Source organism: Syngnathoides biaculeatus, chromosome 9 (assembly GCF_019802595.1).
Source record: "Syngnathoides biaculeatus isolate LvHL_M chromosome 9, ASM1980259v1, whole genome shotgun sequence".
Lineage (NCBI taxonomy): Eukaryota > Metazoa > Chordata > Actinopteri > Syngnathiformes > Syngnathidae > Syngnathoides > Syngnathoides biaculeatus.
This window is the reverse complement of record NC_084648.1, coordinates 2,860,132-2,883,326: the sequence shown is the minus strand read 5'-3', so window position 1 is coordinate 2,883,326 and position 23,195 is coordinate 2,860,132. Positions and strand designations below refer to the sequence as shown.

The following is a 23,195-nucleotide window of genomic DNA, read 5'->3' as shown; positions in this document are numbered from 1 at the left end:
CACTCCGGTTTCCTCCCACATCCCAAAAACATGCAACATTTATTGGACACTCTAAATTGCCCCTAGTTGTGATTGTGAGTGCAACTGTTTGTCTTTATGTGTCCTGCGATTGGCTGGCAACCAGTTCAGGGTGTACCCCGCCTCCTGCCCATCGACAGCTGGGATAGACGCCAACACTCCCGTGACCCTTGTGAGGATAATTCGCTAAGAAAATGGATGGATTCTTTGTTGATTAGTCCCTCCCCCAACTTTCAGGCATGGTTTTATCAAGTTTTTCCATGCAAAATGGTTCAACAAGTTGTTATATGTCGAGCCGACGGTATTTCTCTACAGTTTCTTTCCATCTGACTTTATTTCCCCAGGTGAATTTTAGCTTTCTTTAGAGAACTGTGGGAAGCATTAGATCAACCGTGATAATTGATTATCATAGTTTTGTAAATTAGGTGGGTGGTGAATATATTAAGGTATGGTTTCTTAAACCTTTTACAGAAAGTACCCCCTCAAAAAAAATCTTAGGTCTCCAGCACCACCATATTGACTAAAATTAAAATACAGTATTATAGTAGGCCCAAGGGTTTGTCAAAATAAGAGCCCAGGTTAATTCCTGACAAGATAATTTATTAATGTAAGCCTAACTTAAAACAGTGTGGGCGTTAACACTTCACTTGGATGCAAAGAAAAATTTAAAAGCAATTTAAATAAGGGGTGGCACGGTGCATCAGCTGGAAAGCGTTTCCCTCACAGTTCTGAGGTCCCAGGTCCAATCCCGTCCCGCCTGTGTGGAGTTTTCATGTTCTCCCTGTGCCTGCGTGGGTTTTCAGGGCACTCCTGTTTCCTCCCACATTCCAAAACCATGCAACAATAATTGGACACTCTAAATTGCCCCGAGGTGTGATTGTGAGTGTGACTGTCTCTATGTGCCCTGTGATTGGCTGGCAACCAGTTCAGGGTTTACCCTGCTCCCTGCCCGTATTCAGGTGGGGAAAGCTCCACCACTACCCACGACCCTCGTGAGGATAGGCACAAAAGGAAATGGATGGATGATGGATTCAAATAAGGATTCAGTTAAAAATGTACTCCATATAAAGATTTGATCAAAAAAATTTGACTTAATTTATTTAAAAAAAACAGTTAACTGGTCAAATGCCGTAAAAACAAGCTCGACTTTAAAAATGCACTGTACTTGAAAGATGAAGAAAAAAAGTAATGTGCTGCATTAAAAACAAGTTGGCATTACGTTATGTTGCATTTCATCTTTTGTAAATTTTATTTGTATTTAATTCCATGATTCTGTTGCATACCAGCAGAAGGAACCTGCTCACTACAAGCGAAGGTACATGTACCACACTTTGACAATCAAGGCAGTTGTATATTTGAACCACTGGTACATAGTGTATGCACACAAACATGATCAAAAACATTTGTTGGGGTAAGTTTGCCAACCTAATGGTGATATTTTCCTAGGATGAAAAGATGAATGATTGACAGCTGGCCAAGAGACAGAGAGGTCCAGTGTACCGCATCTCCATGTGTGTGTAGAAAGATTTACAGGGTGCTTGTAAAACAACAATGGAGGTCTTGTGTGCACGTGTGTGCGTGCCCACATGCATGCGCGGATGCAATCGATAATGAACTTCCAGAACTTTGCTCTCGCTCAGTCTCTTTGTGTATGGTACATGACAAATCACTGTTGTGGGCATTAATTTTATTTCATCTCTATTCCACTCTTTCCTTCAATGGGGCTTATGTAATATATTTATATTCATCTTACATTCCATACAGTACGACATGGAATATATGTTGGTCTATGGAGATGTTGTTTAAAGCACTATATCTGCTGTTAGTTATTATATCCACCCAAAACCAGAGAATACTGTACAGTTGCAAAGTTAGTTAAATGTCAATACAGTGTCTGTTAGTTTCAATAAAGAGTAAATTAGAATTGTTTTAAAAATATCTCAGTCAACAGGAGATGGAGGGGGGGGGGCAGGTAGAATGAGGAAATGAAAAGCAAAATAGAAATTTTGTGAAGCAAAACCATGCACGTAGATGACCTACTGAGGCTCCACGGGTCTCATCTGGCTCCACCAACAACTGGTGCATTTGTAAATAAACACTTATTGCTGCTTTTACCACGAGTGACTGCATTTCAGCCATCCATTGTTTAGTAATAGCAGCAGTAGTAGTAAATGAGAAATGGGTGTTGTGTGAAAACCAAACGAGCAGAGAACACATGAAAATATTGCACAGAATAACTTGACAAAACACGAAACAAACAAAATCCAAGCAAAACCAAGTCATCAAAACCACACTATGACAAACGGATGTCTTGTCTTCGGGCCAAAAGGAAAAGGACCATCTGGATCGTTGTCACCGCTAAATACAAATTAGTGTGTTAGGGCCCATGGGATGGCTAACTTGCAGGCACCATAAAAGATGGAAGGTACATACTGGTTTTGGAGCAACATATGCTGCCATCCAAGCAAGATATTTTTCAGGGGCTTACCTAATTATTTTCGCAAGACAATGCCAAGCCACATTCTACATGTTACAAAAGTCTGCCTTCAAAGTAAAACAGTGCATGCATTAGACAGCTCATCCCCCCAAAAAACTAATATTTGTGAGTCTGAACATTAAATATTTTTATCTTTGTAGTGTATTCAATTGAATATGGATTGAGAAGGATATACAAATCATTGCATATTTTATTTTCTGTTTTACACAATGTCAAGACTTCATTGGAATTTGGGTTTATGTGTTCCCTTTTTTAACTTTTCCATAATATTTTAATCCAGTGATTTCCAACCAGATTATCAGGTGTGTCATGGGAATCTATCCAATTTAATTTCATTGGTGTCAGTAAGAAAACCAGTCACCACCTGGTGTGAATACAATTTGGTTCACACAGTGCAAGAGTTCATTCTCCATTTAATAGATGAATAATACATTCTCCATTTATCAACGACCATCACCTCGTGTTGCAGCATGATAATGCACTGACCCGTGTTGCAAGAGTCTGCAAACAATTATTGAAAACATCTCAATTTTTGCAGGTCAAGCATACCTAGATGTCGCTGATTGAGCATGTTTGGGTTGATACTCTGGATCAGCGGAGATGACAGCTTGTTCCAGTTCCTGACAACCTTCATCAACTCTGACAACCACTGTTGAGGAGTGGACCAGCATTCCACAGAATTTCACTAAAAATGGGATTAACTCTATGTGAAGCAGATGTCTTGCACTGTGTGAGGCAAATGGTGGTAACGTCAGACACTGACTGGATTTCTATTTTTGGATTTCTGCCCACCCCCCAGCAAACATTTAAGAGTGGCCTTTTGTTCTATCCAACCTAAGGCCCACCTGTGAAACAATTATGCTGTTCAATTAACATTTTGATGGATTGGCTTGGTCCCAAGATTACTTTGAGAAAGAAGAAGGATTCACAAACATACTTAGACAGCTTTAATTACAATATTTGAGAAAAAAAATAGCCTTCGGGACATACAGTGAATGTTTTAGCTTGGCCTATCCACCCACAAGTGGTGGGGGGCGAGTCAACTAGCCTATCCAGCAGAAGAGCCAACTCGGGGGAAGCCACTGACCACCGAGGACTCAGGGAGTTCCCAAGCTTGAGTAGTCTCAAGAGGAAGGGCAAGGGCACTGGACCACCGCCACCCACAACCCCCACCCAGACAGCCCCTCGCTGCCACCGCCTCTATAATGGGGGCAACAGCCATCAACAGGGCCCAAAGCAGGAGCCAGGACTCAGCCCTCCCCCAAAAAAACTAATGAAGAAAATTGCCTGCCTTGTAAAAAAAAATAAAATCTCTCCCTCCCCATATTTGCTTTACCACCAGGCGGTGCCACCGCTGCATGGCTCATCCTCACAGCCTGCAGTCCTTATTTCAGCCCCCATGGTTCAGTTGGACGTGGGAGAGTGAGCATGCCTGCGGGGGTTGCACGACTTGCACCAGGCCCTCAGAGCAGTCATCACAATGTCCCCTCTTGCCTTTTTGCCTTGCCATCAAACACAGTTTTCAATTTATCCCAAGAACTCCGTTCTTCCCAAGTGAGAGGAAAGATGAAGGTTACTGGGAAAAGTGGAAAAAGAACAACGACGAGGTAGCAAAGTGTTCTTGGGAGAAGTGGTGCCGACCAATGGCATAGCAGTGGAAATGCAGGTCCTCAGACCACAAGAGGAGAACGCCTGCCTGAGAGCTGAGGGCATCTCGCCATCAAGTTTCGTGATGGCCTGGTGAAGGATTTTTCTGATGTTTCTATCATTCCGATCATTCAGTTGACTCCCACCGCAACGTAGGGCTCAGATAAAGCATTAGACTTATATCAGACATACTCCAGCAACCACATCCATCACAATACAACACACATTTGTGAAAAGACAGCTTCAGTTGCCATCTGATGAGGTTGGAGTGTCTATTTCCTATCGTTTAAAAGCTTGAGTTTTTGGAATGCACTTTTCCTAGATAATTTCCACCGGAACTTTGTCCATGCCTACAGTCGCCATCCCTAATGGTTACATGACCGATGAAAACATCCCAAATTCACCTGACACTTTACGCAGTCTCTGACACAAGTTCCGCAGCAAATCTCCCAGAACTGGCAGGGAGATGTCTCCCCTGTCAGATCGTACACTCACTGGAAGGCTTATAGCCAGAGTTGAACTTGATGTCTTTGAGAGGAATCACCAACCAGGAAGGATCTGGATGATGGTCAGGTAGTGTGGTCCAGTGAGGCCTCTTTCAGGGATCCATTGAGAACATTGATCTCAAGTCTTCGATCAGGTGTCTCTCTCAAGAACTGTCTCAACTCATGCAGCTGCTCTTCTACAATGTTTGGAATCAAACACTAATTTGATAAGGATCATGATATTGATACCGATTTCAGCCTGTTATGGCTCTACTACAACGATTTAACAGTGCAAGAATACATGTGGGCAAGTAATTTTTGAGGTAATTCAATAACTCATTCAAAATAAAATATATAAAATTTTAATAGACAGTTATTCATTGGGCACTTCTTTTCACCAAATGGCCACGCTGTACCTGTATTCAACAGTTGAATAAAAAACTCGGAAATATGAATAACTAACCTATAGCACATCAATTTTCCAGCTGACCGGTTGAGAAAACTTTTATTTTTAAATGCATTGCATGGTTTTCGACGAAACTTGCCAGTGAAATTGAAGTAAAAGAGACCGATGGCGCATGGACACCAGGAGAGCAGCGAGACGCTGCATGAGTCATCCACCACGTCAGAAAGAAAAGCTATTTTTAGCTTGGAAGCTACTTTGGGGGACACTGATTGGCCAATGTGCCGAAGAGGGATCAAAGTTCAGAATATATCAACTGCTCGAGAATACAAATTGGATATCAGAAAAATGACACTGCATCTAGAAGCACTTAGTAAATGAGTACTCAGAGTAGACATGTTCTTTCTATCTCAGTCTTAATTATGATTCATTTAAGGACCTAAGGCATCAAAATGGCCTTTATTTCATTAACAGTATCTCCTAATGTGTTTGTGTGTGTGTATTTTTCTTTGTTCAAGTTGATATTACACCGTACAGTATATTGCTCTATACCATTGTACACTAACGTCAACACAACAGCACTCATAATTATGTTATATTCATTAAAATTGGTAATGTATGACTGCCTCAATGATTAAAATAATACAAACATGCAGACACCCACATACATCAAAGTTTGCTATGGTCACACAGCGCCACGACCGAACAAAAAGACTTTAAAAACAAATGCCTGTGAGACATCATTTTCACAAAGTCTTTTTCAAGGGAGAGCGATGCAATCAACACAACAATGAGCTGACAAAACCAGTGAATATGATTGGAAATTCCCTCCATGGCTCATGTGACTTTGTTCTGCAAAGAAATAATTGTTTTTACCAAAACAAGCCTACTCAAATGTATCTAACCTCGCTATTTTCACTCATTGTCTAATACAGCTGTCTAGAGATTCAAAATGGACTAAAATGACACCTCAGATTACAGACTAGAAATGTTCTCGTCTTCTGCTGCTAACGTCACGGGCTGACTTGTTTTCGACAAAAATATGCGCAGACCAAATGTGCCAATGTTGACATCAAAAACAGTTACTTTACCTATATGCAGGGTTGCCATCAGAAATACTGGATAGCCCTGTGAAAAAAATATCTTTGGCCCCCACCTAAATGCCCAGTATGGGACCAGTTTGAAGAAGGCTGTATCAGCAGAAAGTTTCGTAAAGTTTTTTCACAAGAAAACTCAATAATATCCTCTTCTTTTCCTTTTAGCTTGTCCTGTTAGTGGCCGCCACAGCATGTCATCTTTTTCGATCTAAGCCTATCTCGGCCATCTTCCTCTCTAACACCCACTGTCCTCGTGCCTCACAACATCCATCAACATTTCCTTTGGTCTTCCTCTTGCTCGTTTGCCTGGCAGCTACATCCTCAGCACCCTTCGACCAATAATATCAATTCCATCAAACACAGCAACAATTCTTGCAGACACACACAACAATTGTCCTTTTGCAAAATGTAAAGCATCTATGTTTTTTTTTTCAATGCTCTTTTCCTCTAGGTGTAATGGTCATGTGTCCCATTACATTTGTTCATATTTTGACTGCACACAGAACAAATTTTTAATGTTGGTCCAAAAATACGCTTCACAGCCACCATTGTTCTTGATGAAATCATTCTTGATGAGGTTGCCATAGATCCCATCAGCTAGAGCCACCATGCTTTTATGCGTCCATCCATTCATCCTCTCTCTCTTTCGCTCTCTCTCTGTCTCTCACACTCACATACACAACGTGTTCCATTTTCATTTATCCTGGAGTGACCCCCCGCCCCCTCAAAGCCCCCTCCCACACACGCGTGCGCGCGCGCACACACACCCCCGACCGTGATCCATATAGGAAGGAGTTGGTTGCCAGGCAGGCACCATATCATAGTAACCAAGGGAATGTCTAGTGAGAGTTGGGGGATGGTGGTTTTCACAACATACTACTGGTGGTGGGGGGAGGAGTGAGACAAGTTCAAGGCCACTGTTCATAACCATGATCTAATGTGGAGTGTGCGCATGCCTGTGTGCGAGAGTGGTTGCTGATGTAACTGCTAAAAAAAAAAATTGGTGGTGAGGACGTAACATATTATGTACATGCGCGTGAATGTCAAAGTTCTGCTGTATCAAAGTGAAATGTCTTCCTCAGGAAATCAGGATTGCCATACAGCTACATATCACCACATTAAAATAGTGTTAAAAGCTCAATTTAATTAAGGTGGTTCAATTGTTAAAAAGTGAAAACAGTGTGATAAGATGCACTACACAAACGGAGAAACATTTCATTTAATATGCATGTGTAGTTTTGATGATTGTCTTACAGCAAACAAAAACCCATAATGCACCATCTCTAAAAACTAGAATATAAAATTACGATGCATGTTCATCTTTTCTTGATCTTTGTTATAGAAAACAATCAGGAAACAATGAGAAGGATTTTTAATAGGGGAGTTGGGCTAGAATTTGCCCTCTAAAAAGTTCTTTCCCCAAATGTTCAATGACTGTAGAATACATGAGTACTCAAATAAATGGATTTTTCTACCATATTCTAATTTGATCTGTTATACATTACACACATCAGGGTTCCGCGCTGAGCCCCTTCCTGTTTGCGGTAGTAATGGATAGGCTGACAGATGAGGTTAGACTGGAATCCCCGCGGACCATTATGTTCGCAGATGATATTGTGATCTGCAGTGAAAACAGGGAGCAGGTGGAGGAACAATTAGAAAGGTGGAGGTACGCACTGGAAAGGCGAGGAATGATGATTAGCTGAAGTAAAACAATGTATGTGCGGGAATGAGAGGGGCGCAGGGGGAAGAGTGAAGCTCCAGGGAGAAGAGCTAGCGAGGGTGGACGACTTCAAATACTTGGGGTCAACAATACAGAGCAATGGTGAGTGTGAAAAGGAAGTGAAGAAACGGGTCCAAGCGGGGTGGAACAGTTGGCGGAAGGTGTCTGGTGTTCTATGTGACAGAAGAGTCTCCGCTAGGATGAAGGGCCAAGTTTATAAAACAGTGGTGATGCCGGCCATGATGTACAGATTAGAGAGGGTGTCTCTGAAGAGACAACAACAACAGGGAGAGCAGAAATGAAGATGTTGAGGTTCTCGCTCAGAGTGAGCAGGTTGGATAGGATTAGAAATGAGCTCATTAGAGGGACAGCCACAGCTGGATGTTTTGGAGACAAGGTTAGAGAGAGCAGACTTCCATGGTTTGGACATGTTCAGAGGCGAGAAAGGGAGTATAATGGTAGAAGTGTGCTGAGGATGGAGCTGCCAGGCAAAAGAGCGAGAGGAAGACCAAAGAGAAGGTTGATGGATGTTGTGAGGGAGGACATGAGGGCAGTTGGGGTTAGAGAGGAAGATGCAGGAGATAGGCTAAGATGGCAAAAGATGACACGCTGTGGCAACCCCTAAGCGGCAAGCCGAAAGAAAAGGAAGAAGAAGAAGATACATTAGACACATGATGAGCTGCATTATTTTGGAAAGTTGGAAAAAGTTGGGCACAAGGTTTACTTTACGTTACTACTGTGCAACACACAATAATAATCACCTGTATGTCAGATGTTTCCCTAATTTCTCATTTTACAATAGATGTAAAACGTTTACACACCACTGTTGAAATACCAGATTTTTGTCCCATAAAACAAAAACACTATTTCTAGATCTTTCCACCTCCATAACCTCAACAACCTCAACTGAATAAAACACTCGATCCTACATTTTGGCCCGAGCCTCGCCCCGCCCCCGCTATTTGATGTAGAATAACCCCGTTTGGAGAGGGGGAGGGGGTGCAGAAACACGCCGTGGGTGGCGGCGGCCGCAGTGCATGTAACGTGCGCGCTCTCGCGTGGAAACAAGAGGACACAAACGTGACGAGGCAGCGGGGCTGTTACGCAACCGCTGACCTACTAACACATATTTCCAGAAAGGCTGCCGCCGCTCCAAGTGGAGCAAAAAGTGTCCGCTAGCGCACAACGCGGGGGGGGTCCGAGCAGGCAGGCGCAGAGAGAGCGACGGAGGGACATTGATATGTTTTTGAGGGCCATTTTATTTGATTTTTTTTCGGGATAGGTTTTTGTCTCAAGAAAAGGAGGAAACGGGACCGAGACAGCTTTTGTGTCGGGGAAGCCAGTAGGTTGTGTTCCCCTCCTCCACCATTCAAAGGTATGTTTTGACGGCTCCACGCGCTCTCCTATATATATATATCTCTGTCCTCTACTTTTATTGCTTTAAAGTGTGGAAGCATTCTCATTCGGGTATGTGAACAAACGTTGATTTAATTTCATGAGAGTTTATCAGCACGCCGGTTATTGTTCACACGGCGACTCCGCCGGCAAAGCCGGCCGTCACTTCTCGACGTTCCGTCGGACAAACAACACGTTGTGTTCCCTTTAGCAGGACGTCGGCTTGTTTTTTTTGTCGCCCCAGTTCGTGTTTCACGTGTCCCCATTCCTGCGTTATTCGGCGGCCACGGGTGAAGTGGAAACGCCTGCCCCGCAGTGCGTGTTCAATGTCATGGCGAGCTCATTTGCTGTCGGTGGCGTTTTTTTTTTTTTCGTGTGTGTGGCTTTTCTCGTGAGGCAGCTGCGATATAACACGCCGGAACCGTGGAGAGCATTTCAAATAGCTCGACCGTGGCTTTGGTCATAAATTCAAATGAGAATAGTTCGGGAATTTAGCGAGATGGTGTTCAAAGAAAGAAAGAAAGAAACGTGGTGCGGGCTGTTTCGCGTCTATCGATTCGTTTCTTCCTATATGTTCACCAGAAGCATCAGAATGACTTGTTTGTATTTCAAGTGGATGTTAAGGAAATAAATAAGGAAGGCATCGCATTAGTTTGGGGGCGTTGGAAGCTATGACATAACCAACACGCAGCAGGGAGCTGCACATCTCTCCTGGGACAAAAGGTCCTGGGAGTTGATTTCCATTCACACCCTGCTTATTATTCGTGAGGTTATAATGAGAGCTGCCGTCTACAACAAGTTGGCAAAAAAGTGTTGATATAGAACACTAAAAGTGAGCTCTTTGAGTTTGGTTCAAATGTGGCCTCCGATGATGACCTCCTTGTGACTTGACCGACATTCAGGATGTGATGCAATGCATGGAAAAAAGGCCGTCAGGCAGGCAGGGTTCTGGTGAGCCCATGTAGCCCGCTTGCTGCCAGCTGGTCTGCTTTCAGAGAGTCTGCGTTGTTCTTTCCCAGTCTACTCTCAGAATGTAGGTCAGACCGGTATTTGGGTGACGGTACATAAGGCATACTAGGCCACTCGGCGTTTGACCACTCGGTCCCTTGCTCTGAGAAATAAGACAATACAGTCATGCAAGGGCTCGCTTAATTGTCCTTTCGGTCCTGCAGGTCTCGTGTTATTAATGCAACTTTGAACAACTTTTCTGTGGGCCCCATCCTTTTAAATGGTTTAGAATCCGACTTTTTCCTATAAGGGCTGAAAAACAAAGCTATGCAGTTTACATGAAGTCTTCCAGGGCCATACTAAATGTATAAAAATAACAGATGCAGGACTGAAAGAATTTCTCTGAGGACACATTGTATCGGATGAAACGCCCGCCCGTGGCAGGGGGGATGTAATATTTCACATAAAGAGAATGCGACTCATGTTTTTTGTTAAGCATATTTCCTTAGCTGTGTTTTGTTTGACCATTTTGTTTGACCATTTTAGTGATTTACAACCTGCTACAAATTGACACAAACAGGAGCGCTCGAGTTAAGCTAGAAGTGGCAGTTTGTAGTCCCTCGTTCCTGTCTCCCCCCCCTTTGAGCCCGTCGACACAAAGCAGCGGGGCAAAATGGACGTGCCACGTGTGTGGTTGGATCACTTCAAATGTTGGAGGAGGGGAGCAAGGATGCCTCGCTGTTGACTCACACTCACCCCATTGGGGGTCAGAGGTGAGGCATTCCTCTCCAAGTAAAAAGTTCCTGAAAACCCCGTCATTGTTTACTCAGCTCGAAACCGTAAGCACAATGTTTTGTTTCTACATGGGATGACTTTGCAGTAGTAAATCAAGACAATTAGCCCGTTCAATTCCCCCCCCCCCCCCCCCCCCCCGTACTGAGAGGGAAGTAGCAGGGAATTTAAAGTCGGGTCAACTGTAACCGCCATAATGTGGCCATTACACAAGACCAGTTAAGAGCACGTACCCAAGACGGGGGGAGCACAGCAGCCCCTCCCCATGCAGTCCAGAGAGCTGCTGTTCTGCGTGACTTTGGCTGCGGAGATGGGTGTGTGCACTGACGTCAATGCCATCTCCAGCTAAGATTTTTCAACTGCCTCTGATGCTCATTGTTCTGTGCTGGCTTTGTGGGCTCCTCCCACTGCACGGACCGATTTGCTGTTGTATTCAAATCGATCTGCAATTAAGATTTGATGCCGCTGACATATATAAGTTTGTCTCTATTTCCTCTGAGTACACGTCCTGAATTCCTCTTGTCATCCACCCATCTCCCCCCTCTTCTTTCGGACTATTTATAGAGCGCATGCTAATACTCTCTTTCCTTCTCCCGCCCTCCCTGTTTTGCAGTCCTACTGACCTATTTTATTGCGTACTGTCAAAGAGAGGAGGAGTGTTTACTGCATAGCGTTGTTTCTAGGTTAGTGGGACAGCGCAGACGTAGCCGAGCTTCCTTCCCACCCGCCTTTGTTCGCTTCCCTCCCTCTGCAGTCTTTACGAAAATAATTCATAGTGGGGAGGAGGGGTTGACCCCTACATTTTTCCACATCTGTTGTGGCCAAATCCCTCTGTTCTGCGTAGCAATGCTTGAATTCTTTAGGGGAACAAAACAGTGATAAAAGGCAGTCATACTGGTTTCATAGCAAGCCCAATTTTAGCCCCTATAAATTAAAAAAAAAAAAGCTGTGAATAAACAAATGCTGCGGTATTCTTATCATTACACAACCTGGTTCAAGGTTACTTGTTTTTTTTTTTTTTTTTTGGAGTCCACAGTTAGATGATGTAACAAGTTCATTGTCTTCTGGCTTAAGTGGCGTAATGCAGTAACCAGATGCCGGAATGTCATAGATGTGTTCAAAGCACACAGATGTATTATATACTGGATTTACCTGTCTATCTGTATTTAGGATAAGTTTACAACCTTTAATTTATGAAGAAACCAAGCAAATGCGTTTAGTGTCCATGGCTGTTATGTTTTTTTTTTTTTTTTTTTCAAACATTGGTCGTTGTGTGTGGTTAAGTAATCATGTGTTGAAGTATTTCAGGAAGAATAAGGTCAGTCTCAACTGGTTTGGTGTCTTAAGCAAGAGCAACAGATCAACTGAGAAGTTGTGCAATGTCAACAGTGTTTTTTTTTTTTTTTTTATAACTGAAATGTAAATTGAACTGCTTATCTAATCATTAGCTTTCATCAAAGTCGATCAAGGAAATGTAAGATCTAGGAAGACGTGATGGTCTATGAGATGCTTTGAGTCCGAAAGTCACTCAAAGAAGCAAAGATCCTATGAAAAAAAAAAATCTACTGGCGTATTCATACCCCATAGCTCATCTTTCTGTCCACCATGATAACAGCAGCAATTTACTATTATTGAACACATAGAAATCCCAATGTAAGATAATCAGAAGAGAACGTAATTAATTCAATGTTCACCTTGCGGGGCCAGACATGTTAGGTGTGCCGGCTTTCTTTTGGGCAACTGTGTTCATCCAGTTCGGGGAAGTTCAGTAGCTTGTCCCGTGTTAGTCGGGAAATTAAAACAATTTAAAACTGATTGTAGGTGATCAAATTATACCGAGTGGACACTTAATTACATTCCAGTCAGCACTAAATTAAAACCAGAAAAACGAGTTGCGTAAAGTTCGGGAAGTATTTTCTTCGCGTCTATCATGCCAGCACTCTTGTAAATGTCATTGGACCGAAATGTTGATTGTATGCTGACTCCATACTGCCAATCTAACTTTTTGTTTTCTCTCTCTCTCTCTCGCCAATTCCCCACCCCACCCCTTTTTCACTACATAACAGAGAAATTGAAGCTGGATCCTCAGCCAACCCCAAAGGAAACAGCCCGACCCACATCTTCTGTACGACATTGTGATGAGAATCGCTGTGGCCTGACTGGTTTCGCAGATCCGGAGAACATTTGGGAAAACATCAGCAAGATCCAGTTCACCTGCTGTGAGACTCCAGAGAATTGGAGTGTACCAAGAAAACCAAAGTACTCAAAATCCAAGCGTTTCTCTTTTATTTTGAAGGCCTTTTGATTTCAATGTCTAAGGTGTTCATGGAGTTCCATCTATTTTTAATCTTCTTGGCTAATTTGGACACTTGAACATTCTGCTCGAGGAAACAGTTGGCAAAAGAAATCAATGAGGCTCTATCTTAGACGTTCACAAATACCTCATTCAGAAGTCTTTGCTGATCCCACAACATAGCGGAAATAGTTGTACAACAAAGTCTTTGTGTTATACTTGTGCATCTTTCCTTACACTCTTTGCTAGAGTTCCACTCTGGCTACACCTGTGAAAATGGAGAACCTGAGTCTCCACCTCCCATCCAGCACCAACAAAAATTCCATGGATTTGGAAAATTTCACTACCTATAGCGATCTCCCATCCCCTCTTCCTGAGGGTGGCGCACGCTCCAGCCGGCAGGCTAAAGGATCCAAGCCGACTGTGGCGTCCCGCCGCAAGCGGGAGTTCATCTCTGATGAGAAAAAGGACGATTCATACTGGGAAAAACGGAGGAAGAACAATGAAGCAGCCAAGCGCTCTAGGGAAAAACGGCGCCTGAATGATATGGTTCTTGAGAACCGGGTCATGGCCCTCAATGAGGAGAATGTTCGTCTAAAAACAGAACTGCTTCAGCTCAAGTTGCGATTCGGCCTCATCAGCACGGCGTCCTACATGGAGAAAAGCCAGCAGATCGCGAGCAGCGCAGCGGCTGCTAACACAAGTAGCAACATCAGCAGCAGCAACGGCACCCCCAACAACACCTACAACTCAAGTAGCGGCTACTCTAGCGCGTCCCAGGTGATGCTGAATTCAGACTCGTCAGAAACTGAACAGCCCAGCCGCGGTGAGCGGCACTCGGCGCTCCACAAGTATTCTCCGAGGGGATCCGTGTCCGACTTGTCTGACGGCTCCTCAAGGGACAGCCCCGAGCCCTTGGGCTACAACATAAAGAAGGAGCCTCCCAGCATGGAGATGGCAAGACTGGACAGCAACGGGCTCTCTGCTGGCATAGTCAATGGATTGCCAAGTGGTGCCTACCATGGAATCCATCCTGCTTTGATGTCTCCTCGCCAGCAGAGTGCACAATTGGCCGAAGCTTCTATGGATTACCAGCAGCAGCAGGGCCACACGGAAGCCCCCCATTCCACTGCCCAAGCCACGTCTTCACAAAGGAGCGTCATCCTGTTTCACCCTAGCAGCGGGTGCTACCCCGTGGCGAGCCAGAGGCCAGATGAGCAGGAGAGCAGGCCGCAGCACGGCCAGAACTCTTTGACCTCAAAGTTCTCAGAATGTTCAGTGACCATCGCCGAGGTCGCCGAGAAGCTAGAGAGGACAAAGACGATGGACTGTGAGCAGTATGAATACTCTGAGGAGCTACAGACAAGGTACAGCAGCCAGCCGCAGCATGAGAGCCATCGCGAGCCTTACAGCTGCCGGGGTCAGGAGAACAGCCTCGAGCAAGCCGAGAGCCGGAACCCATTTGCTCCTAATCTGATCCGCAGCACTGAAGAGGGCATGTCTGCGTTCCCACAGCACAATGGCTACCTCAATACAATGGACGAAGAGCCTCCAGCTCTCACCTATGAGGGAGGGCCGAGAAGCGATGGCTTCTACCAAGAGAATTCCTCCGCTAAAGATACATCATCGAGCGACGGGGACCCCCGGAGCTCCGACAAAGAGGCCTCGACTGATGACGAATCTCCCTCCTCCTCCTCATCATCCTCAGACATCAGCAGCTACCACCAGAAAACTTCAGCAAATGTCGGCCCGCACGGAGATTGCCAAACTGAGGTCAAAGCGACCGCCCTGCCCCACAAGTTGCGACTCAAGAACCGAGCAATGTCCACCGGGGCGACGAGAGCGCAAATGGAATTCTGCGTGAGCGTCTCTGTGTCCCCGCCCCCCACCCTGCCCCAGCACCCTTACCTGGCACTGCCTGGCAACTCCAACGGCGGCCAGCTCAGCGGCGAGAGCAGAGAGGCAGAGAATGAGGTGGAGTACACTGAAGACGTCACGCCCCAGTCGGATGAGCGACTGGACTCAAAAAAGGCACCAAGCAGTGGTTAGAAGTGTATTTAAGAACAGTTGGGAGATGCTCGGTAGTTTCTGACTCTACAGGAAAAAAATGAGGCCTAGGAAATAATTTCCGCCCAGCTTCACTGTCACTTGTTTCCCTTTATTCTCTCCTACCTCCCACATGTCCCCCCTCCAGTTTAAAGAATGCATCACTCACTGAGGGAGGCAATGGAATGAAATTGTTTCAGTCTGGGGTACTTCTGGCCAGCGTTTTTTTTTTTTTTTTTTTTTTTTGGGTGGCATTATGAGAACATTTCTTTGACCAAAGAATATTCTTTTTTTTTTTTTCTGTTAATGTCACTTTTTGTTGGTACAGTAACTGTGTATTTGTTCTCTGAATAACTGTCAATCCTTTGCTTGCACATGTCCTCTTCACTTTTCAAGCACTTAGACTGTATATTGTTGCGACATTGCATAAATGAGGTATATATTTTAAAAAGAAAATCTGGGAAAAAGAAAAAAAAAATCTTTCTGACACAGAACTTTGACCTGCTTAATTTTTGAGACAACTTACAAAGTGATTGTCTCAAAGATCTCAAGCAAAAAAAAAAAAAAAAAAAAAGAAAGATAAAAAGCCACCAGGATCGACTTTGGTTTGTGGTTTTGGGTGAATTCATTTGTGCAACACACAAAACGGCCCAAACAGTTGAGTTCAATTGTCATATCAGTCGAGTCAATGCAGTCGCTCAATGCTGACAAGCACAAGGCAAACCTTGCTTGGTCACGCGTTTGAACACAATGGCTACACCTTCACTTTGCAGGTGTCTAATAAAAAGATGACTGCCATCTCAAACCAGGAAAGCTGCTGTTTTGTTTTGTTTTTTCTTCTTGTCATAAGGTGCCTCTCTCATTGTTACGTCTCTTCTTGTCCCCACTTTGGCCGACGACGTATCGAGGCCACTTGTCCACTGTGCACTGAGCTTAAGCGGCCGCGTTCAAATTGAAATCATACAATCTGTTCAAGAGTTGACTTCCTGGTGCCTGCCTCTGGCCACTGTGTAGAAATGTAAAGTTGTCCAGATCACTTGTATACTGTGGTCACTATTTTTATTAATATTGTTATTTTCTATTATATTGGGTTCATATTTTGTCTATTCTGTGTAATTTTATTGTCCTCCCTGTCGTGTCATTTTGCTCTCTGCTCTTCCCAGTTGTGCTGTGTATTTTGCTCATGCGACCCAATGCAATGATTTGTACTCTTGTGTTACTCTCTAACCTGTTTGCCTGAACCTTTTGTGGAAAGGAGAAGGAGAAGGTTCCTCGTAAGTGAAAATGTATGGCTATACTTCACGTGGATATGCGTAATAGTTGAACAGGAAAAAACATGTTTTATTTTGATTGTAAACGTTGAAAATGGGGAAGAATAAAAGGCTGTTGAACTGTCATTGGTCACGTTAGAAATTTTTTGTGTTGACTTTCATTACGATGGATGAAATAACACTGGTGTGGCAGCATGGGACCAAAAATTAAGAGCAACATCCAAACCCACCAGGCACCACACAATTAACCTGGATACTCTTCATCGTAGCATAGACATTAAAAATGTACACACCACTGTTAAAATCCAGACATAAATATGAAGTATAATTTTTGCACCATCTAATTTGTGCCATCAACAATTCAATAGAATGATATATTGGAGAGTAGAAGGAGAAACATCTGAGCTATTGTGGTTGCATAAGTGTGCACACCCTCTTGATGGAGAGGTGGTTTTGTTCACAGCTAATCACATTCATACTTACATTAAATGGGAGTCAGCACATAGTTGCTAACATTTAAAGTGTCTCAAAGTAACCCCGATGTTCAGAGGTTTAAGTATGCTTTTCTTGATGTTTTTAGAGTTGCATCTTTCAGCACAAGCCTTAGTCCCCAGAGAGCTTCAATCAGAAGCTTTGAAGATATGACAAGACAAAAGTCTCAAACACTTGGAAGTAACCCAAAAGCATGTGGGAAAATATGTTATGAAACTGACGTTTTGGCCCTACTACAGCAATTTAACTTTATTAAGTCACTTTAGATCAGGGGTCTTGAAATCGATTTACCTTGAGGCCGCTGGAGGCAGAATCTGGCGAGGCCTGGGCACTTAAATTGGGGGGAAAAAAATCCAATCTTTTTAAACATATTTCTTGTTTTTTTTTTTTAACACAAAATAAGATAAACAAGGATGCTAGCATAAACAAGTTGTGTCCAAAACTACTAATAAAACTCCATGGCAATGCTGCTGTAAATTTCACTCTGAAAAATCTTTCTCTGCTTGCATCAAGCCCGGTCGATTTCACGCCCCCGAGAGCCACTGATCTGTCGGTTCATCAGCACTGCACACAACATTGTAAAAGTGCCATTCATAAAAAAAAAAAAAAAAAAAAAAAAAAAAACCTCAAGGGCTGCACGAATAAACTTTAATATTAAGGTGGGGGCCACAAAATATCATCCTATGGGCTACAAATGGCCCTCAGGACCCCATTTTGAGCCCCATACTTTAGATGGTGACAGGTGGGGCATCTGGTTAGATTGTTGGCCACGCAATTCTGAGGTCAAGGGTTTCAAACCCTCGCCCTGCCAATGCAGAGTTTGCATGTTCTCCCCCAGGCGTGGATTTTCTCTGAGAACTCCGGTTTCCTCACATATCCCCAAAACATGCAACATCAATTGGACACACTAAATTGCACCGAGGTGTGATTGTGAGTGCCGCTGTTGTCTGTCTCTATGTGTCTTGCGATTGGCTGGCAAGCAGTTCACGGTGTACCCGATGATAGCTGGGATAGGCTCCAGCACTCCCGTGACCCTTGTGAGGATAAGCGGCTTGGGAAATGAATGGCTACATAGCGACACCATGTGCTGACTTCTTCTTCTTCTTCTTTCGCCTTGTCCCTTTCGGGGTCGCCACAGCGTAATATCCCAGATGAACGCATATATATGTTTGGCACAATTTTTACGCCGGATGCCCTTCCTGACGCAACCCTTCTTCTTGTAATTGTTCAACACAACCACATTCCTCTCTAAAAAGGGTGTGTCCACATTATCTGAATTATTCAAACTTCCCTGCTGTAAAATATTTCAGGTCTTTTTTTTCAGTTGAGTTGTACAGCTTATAGGTCACAGTAATATAAATAATAAATACATAAAATAAAAATCATCACATCACCCTATGTTGAAAAAAGCAAAATAATTTTGTCACAAATTTTATGTATACAGTATTTATACACATAATTGTTTAAAGATTATTGGTGGAATCTATTAACATTATTGAAAAAGAAAAATTTTTTTTTTTTTTTTTTACAAAATCTTACATAATTCTCAAACACGTTTTCCATTACTGGTACTGAAATGCATGAGTTGGATTATCTTAAAAATGAGTACGATTGTGGTACTGGTTTTTGGTAAGAGAAGGACGTATCCAAAATAGCAGTTCTCAGGCCATCAGTATGTTTTAGTGCCTTTGCCAGTCAATATTTGCCTTCCAGGCTTTTGGTTTATTATCATTTTCACACACTCATAAACCTTTTCTTTCGGCATAAAAGTCACACACTCACAATCTGCAAGCTGCTGGCTCGTTAAATGAAGCCTCTTCAAATCTTTACAACCACATCAGATTGTGATAAATTGGTTGGCCATTTAATAGGTTGGGATGTTCAATTGACATTCAAACGCATACAGTATTTGAATCTTATCAAGATAAAGGTAAGGAAAAAATAGAACATTCAGCACCATGAACATATTGTCACAATTCCTGCTGGAGCTGAGCACCAAGCAAAGTTACACAAGTGTTATGAAAGCGATGGAACGCTTCCATCTGAATGTAACTCCGATGGATCGGTAGCAGTCGCCGTTGGCTGAGGCGTCGCTGTCAGGTCGGGTACTGCATTAGCCAGTGCAGGAATGTGAGGCAAGCACTGCAATACTGAGCAAACATCCTCATCTCTCTTGTTGAATTTAATATTTTCAATGCATTTTCATTTTGTCTTCCTTACAAACAACCCTCCCTCCCCCCCAAAAAAATCCCCATTCATTTCTAATGAAACATTCAAAAAAACACATTTGCGTGGTCCATTCAAAATGTTTAGCTCATTCAATTCACCTTGGGATCGATTTTCAACATTCCGAAAATTCCCACACACTGAAAGTTTTACGTATTTCACAACATATTTCCATATTTTAACCAACACCATTCCCCTATTACAACAGCTTGTACATTATTATTCATTCCTCCTTCAACCTTTCTCGACCAATTGAAACCATTCCAACCACAAAATTTTTACATTCCCACGCACCAAAAATTTCAAAACTTTCACCAACTTTTTCTATATTTTCAACCAACAAAAATTCTGTAATAAGACCTTGTCTACATTTTTCCCACCTGCTTCCACATTCAACTGATTCAAACCCTTCCATTCCAGGAACCGACTCGGAGGTGCCCCAAAAATTTGCAGGAAGTTCCCCAAAATGAATGGGAAGTGGCTTCAAGAAAAGGAAGTGCCCCAAAACTTCACCAGAATTTACCCCAAATTAAACAGAAGTAGGTGGCATGGCGGATCAGCTGTTCTGTTCAGTTCTGAGGTCCCGGGTTCAACCCTGGACCCATCTGTGTGGAGTTGCATGTTCTCCCCGTGCCTGCGTGGGTTCTCTCTGGGCACTCCGGTTTTCTCTCAGATTCCAAAAACATGCAACATTAATTGGACACTCTAAATTGCCCCTAGGTGTGATTGTGAAGTGCGTCTGTTTGTCTCTTTGTGCCCTGCGATTGGCTGGCAACCAGTTTAGGGTTTACCCCGCCTCCTGCCCGTTGACAGCTGGGATAGGCTCCAGCACTCCCTGTGACCCTCGTGAGGATAAGCAGCAAAGAAAATGGATGGATAAACAGAAGTACACACGATGTAAAATGTTCAGTCATTCCCATTCCAATTTGTTTTCAAAATTTCAAAATAAAAGGACAAAATTCATCCATCCATCCATCCATCCATCCATCCATTTTCTTAGCCGCTCATGAAGATCACGGGAGGCCAAAATTCAGATCCGCTCATTCACATACTTCTTGACCAATCCGAACGTTTCAACTTCCAAATTTGTCATTGCATATCAGTTCATATTATTCAACATCATTCTTTCTCACGCCACACAATTCTGTATCATTTTTTCATTTTCTATCTGATTTCATTGAGCATTTTAGCATTCCCGTGCAATATCCCCAGTATTCCCTATTCAAGCTACAACGCAAATGAAATGAAACTGCAGTGAATTATGCCACATAGCTCATCTCAATGCTTGTACTCAAACTCACTCTTTTTTTAAATCCAGCCCACCGTGGTGGTGTGAAAAAAAAAAAAAGGTCAGAGTAAAAGTAGGTCAGTGGCAAGGAATAGGGGAGGTTGGAGGGGGGAGACGGAAGGGCGGGGGGTGCTTACATCATTTGCCTCTGCATTGTATATTCAGCCAGACTATTCAGAAGTGAGCCCGCTTCTTGCTGCTTGAGGAGCAGCTTAGCGGAACAAAGCCTTGGACATGTTGGATGCTCGTGGCATACTTTGCGGGAACATGATGTTGCCTCAATGTTCCGTACAAGAAATGACACTGCAAAACTTCAATGTTCTGAACATTAATTAATGATTAGTCCTGCGCTCATATTAAACCGGGGTAGGAGATGAACTGACTCAGGATGGTAAAAAAAAAAAAAAAGTAAAGTGGTTGGAGGCAGTGTAATTAAGAGGGGCAAATTAGGGAAATAATGATGTAAATTAAAATGACTACGGGGGCTTGGGGGGTGTTGTTTAGGAGCTGGGTCGTGTTTGCGCTCTAACGCCTGCAGTTACGAGGCCTGGCTTGTTATGTAACCAAGATGCTGCAGTATGTAGGTCAGCAGCACACGGAGAGGTTGGGTTGGGGCTCGGGATGTAACTGAGGAGCCTACGTGCGTCTGCCCATCCTTGGCTGTTATTTAAGATGGATGTCGCTATGTTGAGCAGATTCGCAATGCCATCACACGGCTGGGAACATTTCGTTCCCTCATGAGGGAACGAACATTTGCATCCCACGTAACAGTCTTAAATAAGAACAGTGGAACAAGTTTGTGTTTGTTTTGGCCAACTAGACCTTGCTGGTCATGACTCCTCTTATGACATCGGAACTTGTAAGCCACCTAAATGGTTAGTATGCTATTTATTGTATTATATTAGTTTTTATTTGGGGGGCTTGGGGGTTGCACATATTTCTGTCCTGGCTATTCAGTCCATCAGTCATCCATCCATCTGTCCATTTTGACTATCACAGTATGATGCAGGGCTGTGCAATAATTATTAAATATGACCACATTGTTGGGGGGGCACGGTGGATCAGCTGGGAAAGCGTTGGCCTCACATTTCTCAGGTCCCGGGTTCAATCCCGGACTCACCTGTGTGGAGTTTGCATGTTCTCCCCGTGCCTGCATGGGTTCCCTCCGGGCACTCCTGTTTCCTCTCACAGCCCCAAAACATGCAACATTAATTGGACGCTCTAAATTGCCCATAGGTGTGAATGTGAATGCGGGTGTTTGTCTCGATGTCCCCTGCGATTTGCTGTGGCAACCAGTTCAGGGTGTACCCCGCCTCCTGCCCCTTGACAGCCGGGATAGGCTCCAGCACTGCCCGTGACCCTCGTGAGGATAAGCAGCAAAGAAAATGGATGGATGGACCACACTGTTAAAAAATCAAACAATCAAATATCTCTGACAGTGTCACTCCAAATTGTTCATTCTTCTTTTTCTAAGGGCTTATATTGGATCACAGTAGGTTCCACTAATGTTATGGCAGGTTAGTGAATAGCAACGAGGTTCTGTAACAAGAACTGAGCTGATTGCTTCAAATAAACGTTCAAATAAACGTGATCATTGTTTTCGTCAAAATCATGATTTAATCATTCCCAAAGGATGTGAAGTAAAAGCAGTTCAAGTAAAAGAAGGTTGACTGTTTCAGACTGGATTTCTGTTGCCTGTCGTGACCCATTCAGTCACGGTGCCTCTGTTCTACATGGCGCTGTCAAATTAGGTCAGTGTGTCCCTGTGTGCGTGCACAACAAGATGCTTGTGTGCAGGACAATAACTAGAGGACACGTGATTTCAAAGACACGCACACACACGACGGATGACCTCTATCAATGCATGACAGAGGGATAGGTGGCAAAAAAAAAAAAAGTTATGCACCTCTAAAATGAAAGTAGGCCACTCGTGTGTGTGCGAGAGCGAGAGATCAGCATCATGTTACGCAATATGAAACCATCCCCTCGGGCCCAATTAGCATATCTTGTGGCCTCACGCTACAGGAAGTGACCTGCACTTCCGTGTGAGTCTGTACAAGTGGAAATCATGGACAACAACGTTTTGGCAGGTCATCCGTCATCTACTCGCTACATTTATGAACTATTACAGCATTCCCAAACAACACATGAGTGGATGCTGCGTGTGTGCATGTGAAATAACAAAAAAAATTACTGATATACGTAAGGTAAAGTCTTGATAAGAACGTCAAGGGGGCCGCACAAATTTGTAATGCCTCAGCAGTGCCAGGAGGTAAAGCTCAGGGTTCAAATCTCGGCTCCGGGCTTCCTGTGTGGAGTTTGCAATCTTGATGTATTTACCTAATTCTCTTCAGCTAAATTCCAAAGACATTTTGTCAGGTGAATTGAAGGCACCAAATTATCCGTTCGATATGAATGTGAGTGTGATTTGTTGTTTGTCTTTGTGCCCTGTGACTGATTGGAGATCGTCAGAATGTACCTCAGCTCCTATACCTCACAGAGTCAGCTGTGACAGGCTCATCTCACCAGCAGTAATGCAAATGGATACCTGGTATTGTATTTTTCTTGGACCTG

The 23,195-nt window shown here is 43.5% G+C and overlaps 2 protein-coding genes across 2 annotated transcripts in view; one reads left to right on the top strand and one right to left on the bottom strand.

The window, feature by feature from the left end:
* The window catches only part of c9h22orf23 (chromosome 9 C22orf23 homolog), a 28,818-nt gene extending 22,023 nt beyond the window's left edge, over positions 1–6,795 (bottom strand). Inside the window, exon 1 of the mRNA XM_061830038.1 lies at positions 6,142–6,795. Within this exon, the coding sequence (XP_061686022.1) occupies positions 6,142–6,160 (19 nt within the window). The 5' untranslated portion in view covers positions 6,161–6,795. The remainder of the gene's footprint in view (positions 1–6,141) is intronic.
* Positions 6,796–8,877: 2,082 nt separating this feature from the next.
* Positions 8,878–16,741, top strand: LOC133506555 (uncharacterized). Its single transcript, XM_061830814.1, has 2 exons — positions 8,878–9,245; positions 13,072–16,741. The coding sequence occupies exon 2, from the start codon at positions 13,575–13,577 to the stop codon at positions 15,345–15,347; it is 1,773 nt and encodes a 590-aa protein (XP_061686798.1). The 5' UTR covers positions 8,878–9,245; positions 13,072–13,574; the 3' UTR covers positions 15,348–16,741.
* Positions 16,742–23,195: the final 6,454 nt, after the last annotated feature.

What these genes read in the sequence shown, in the direction of transcription:
- LOC133506555 (XM_061830814.1), top strand. Translation starts at nt 13,575, where the DNA reads ATGGAGAACCTGAGTCTCCACCTCCCATCCAGCACCAACAAAAATTCC.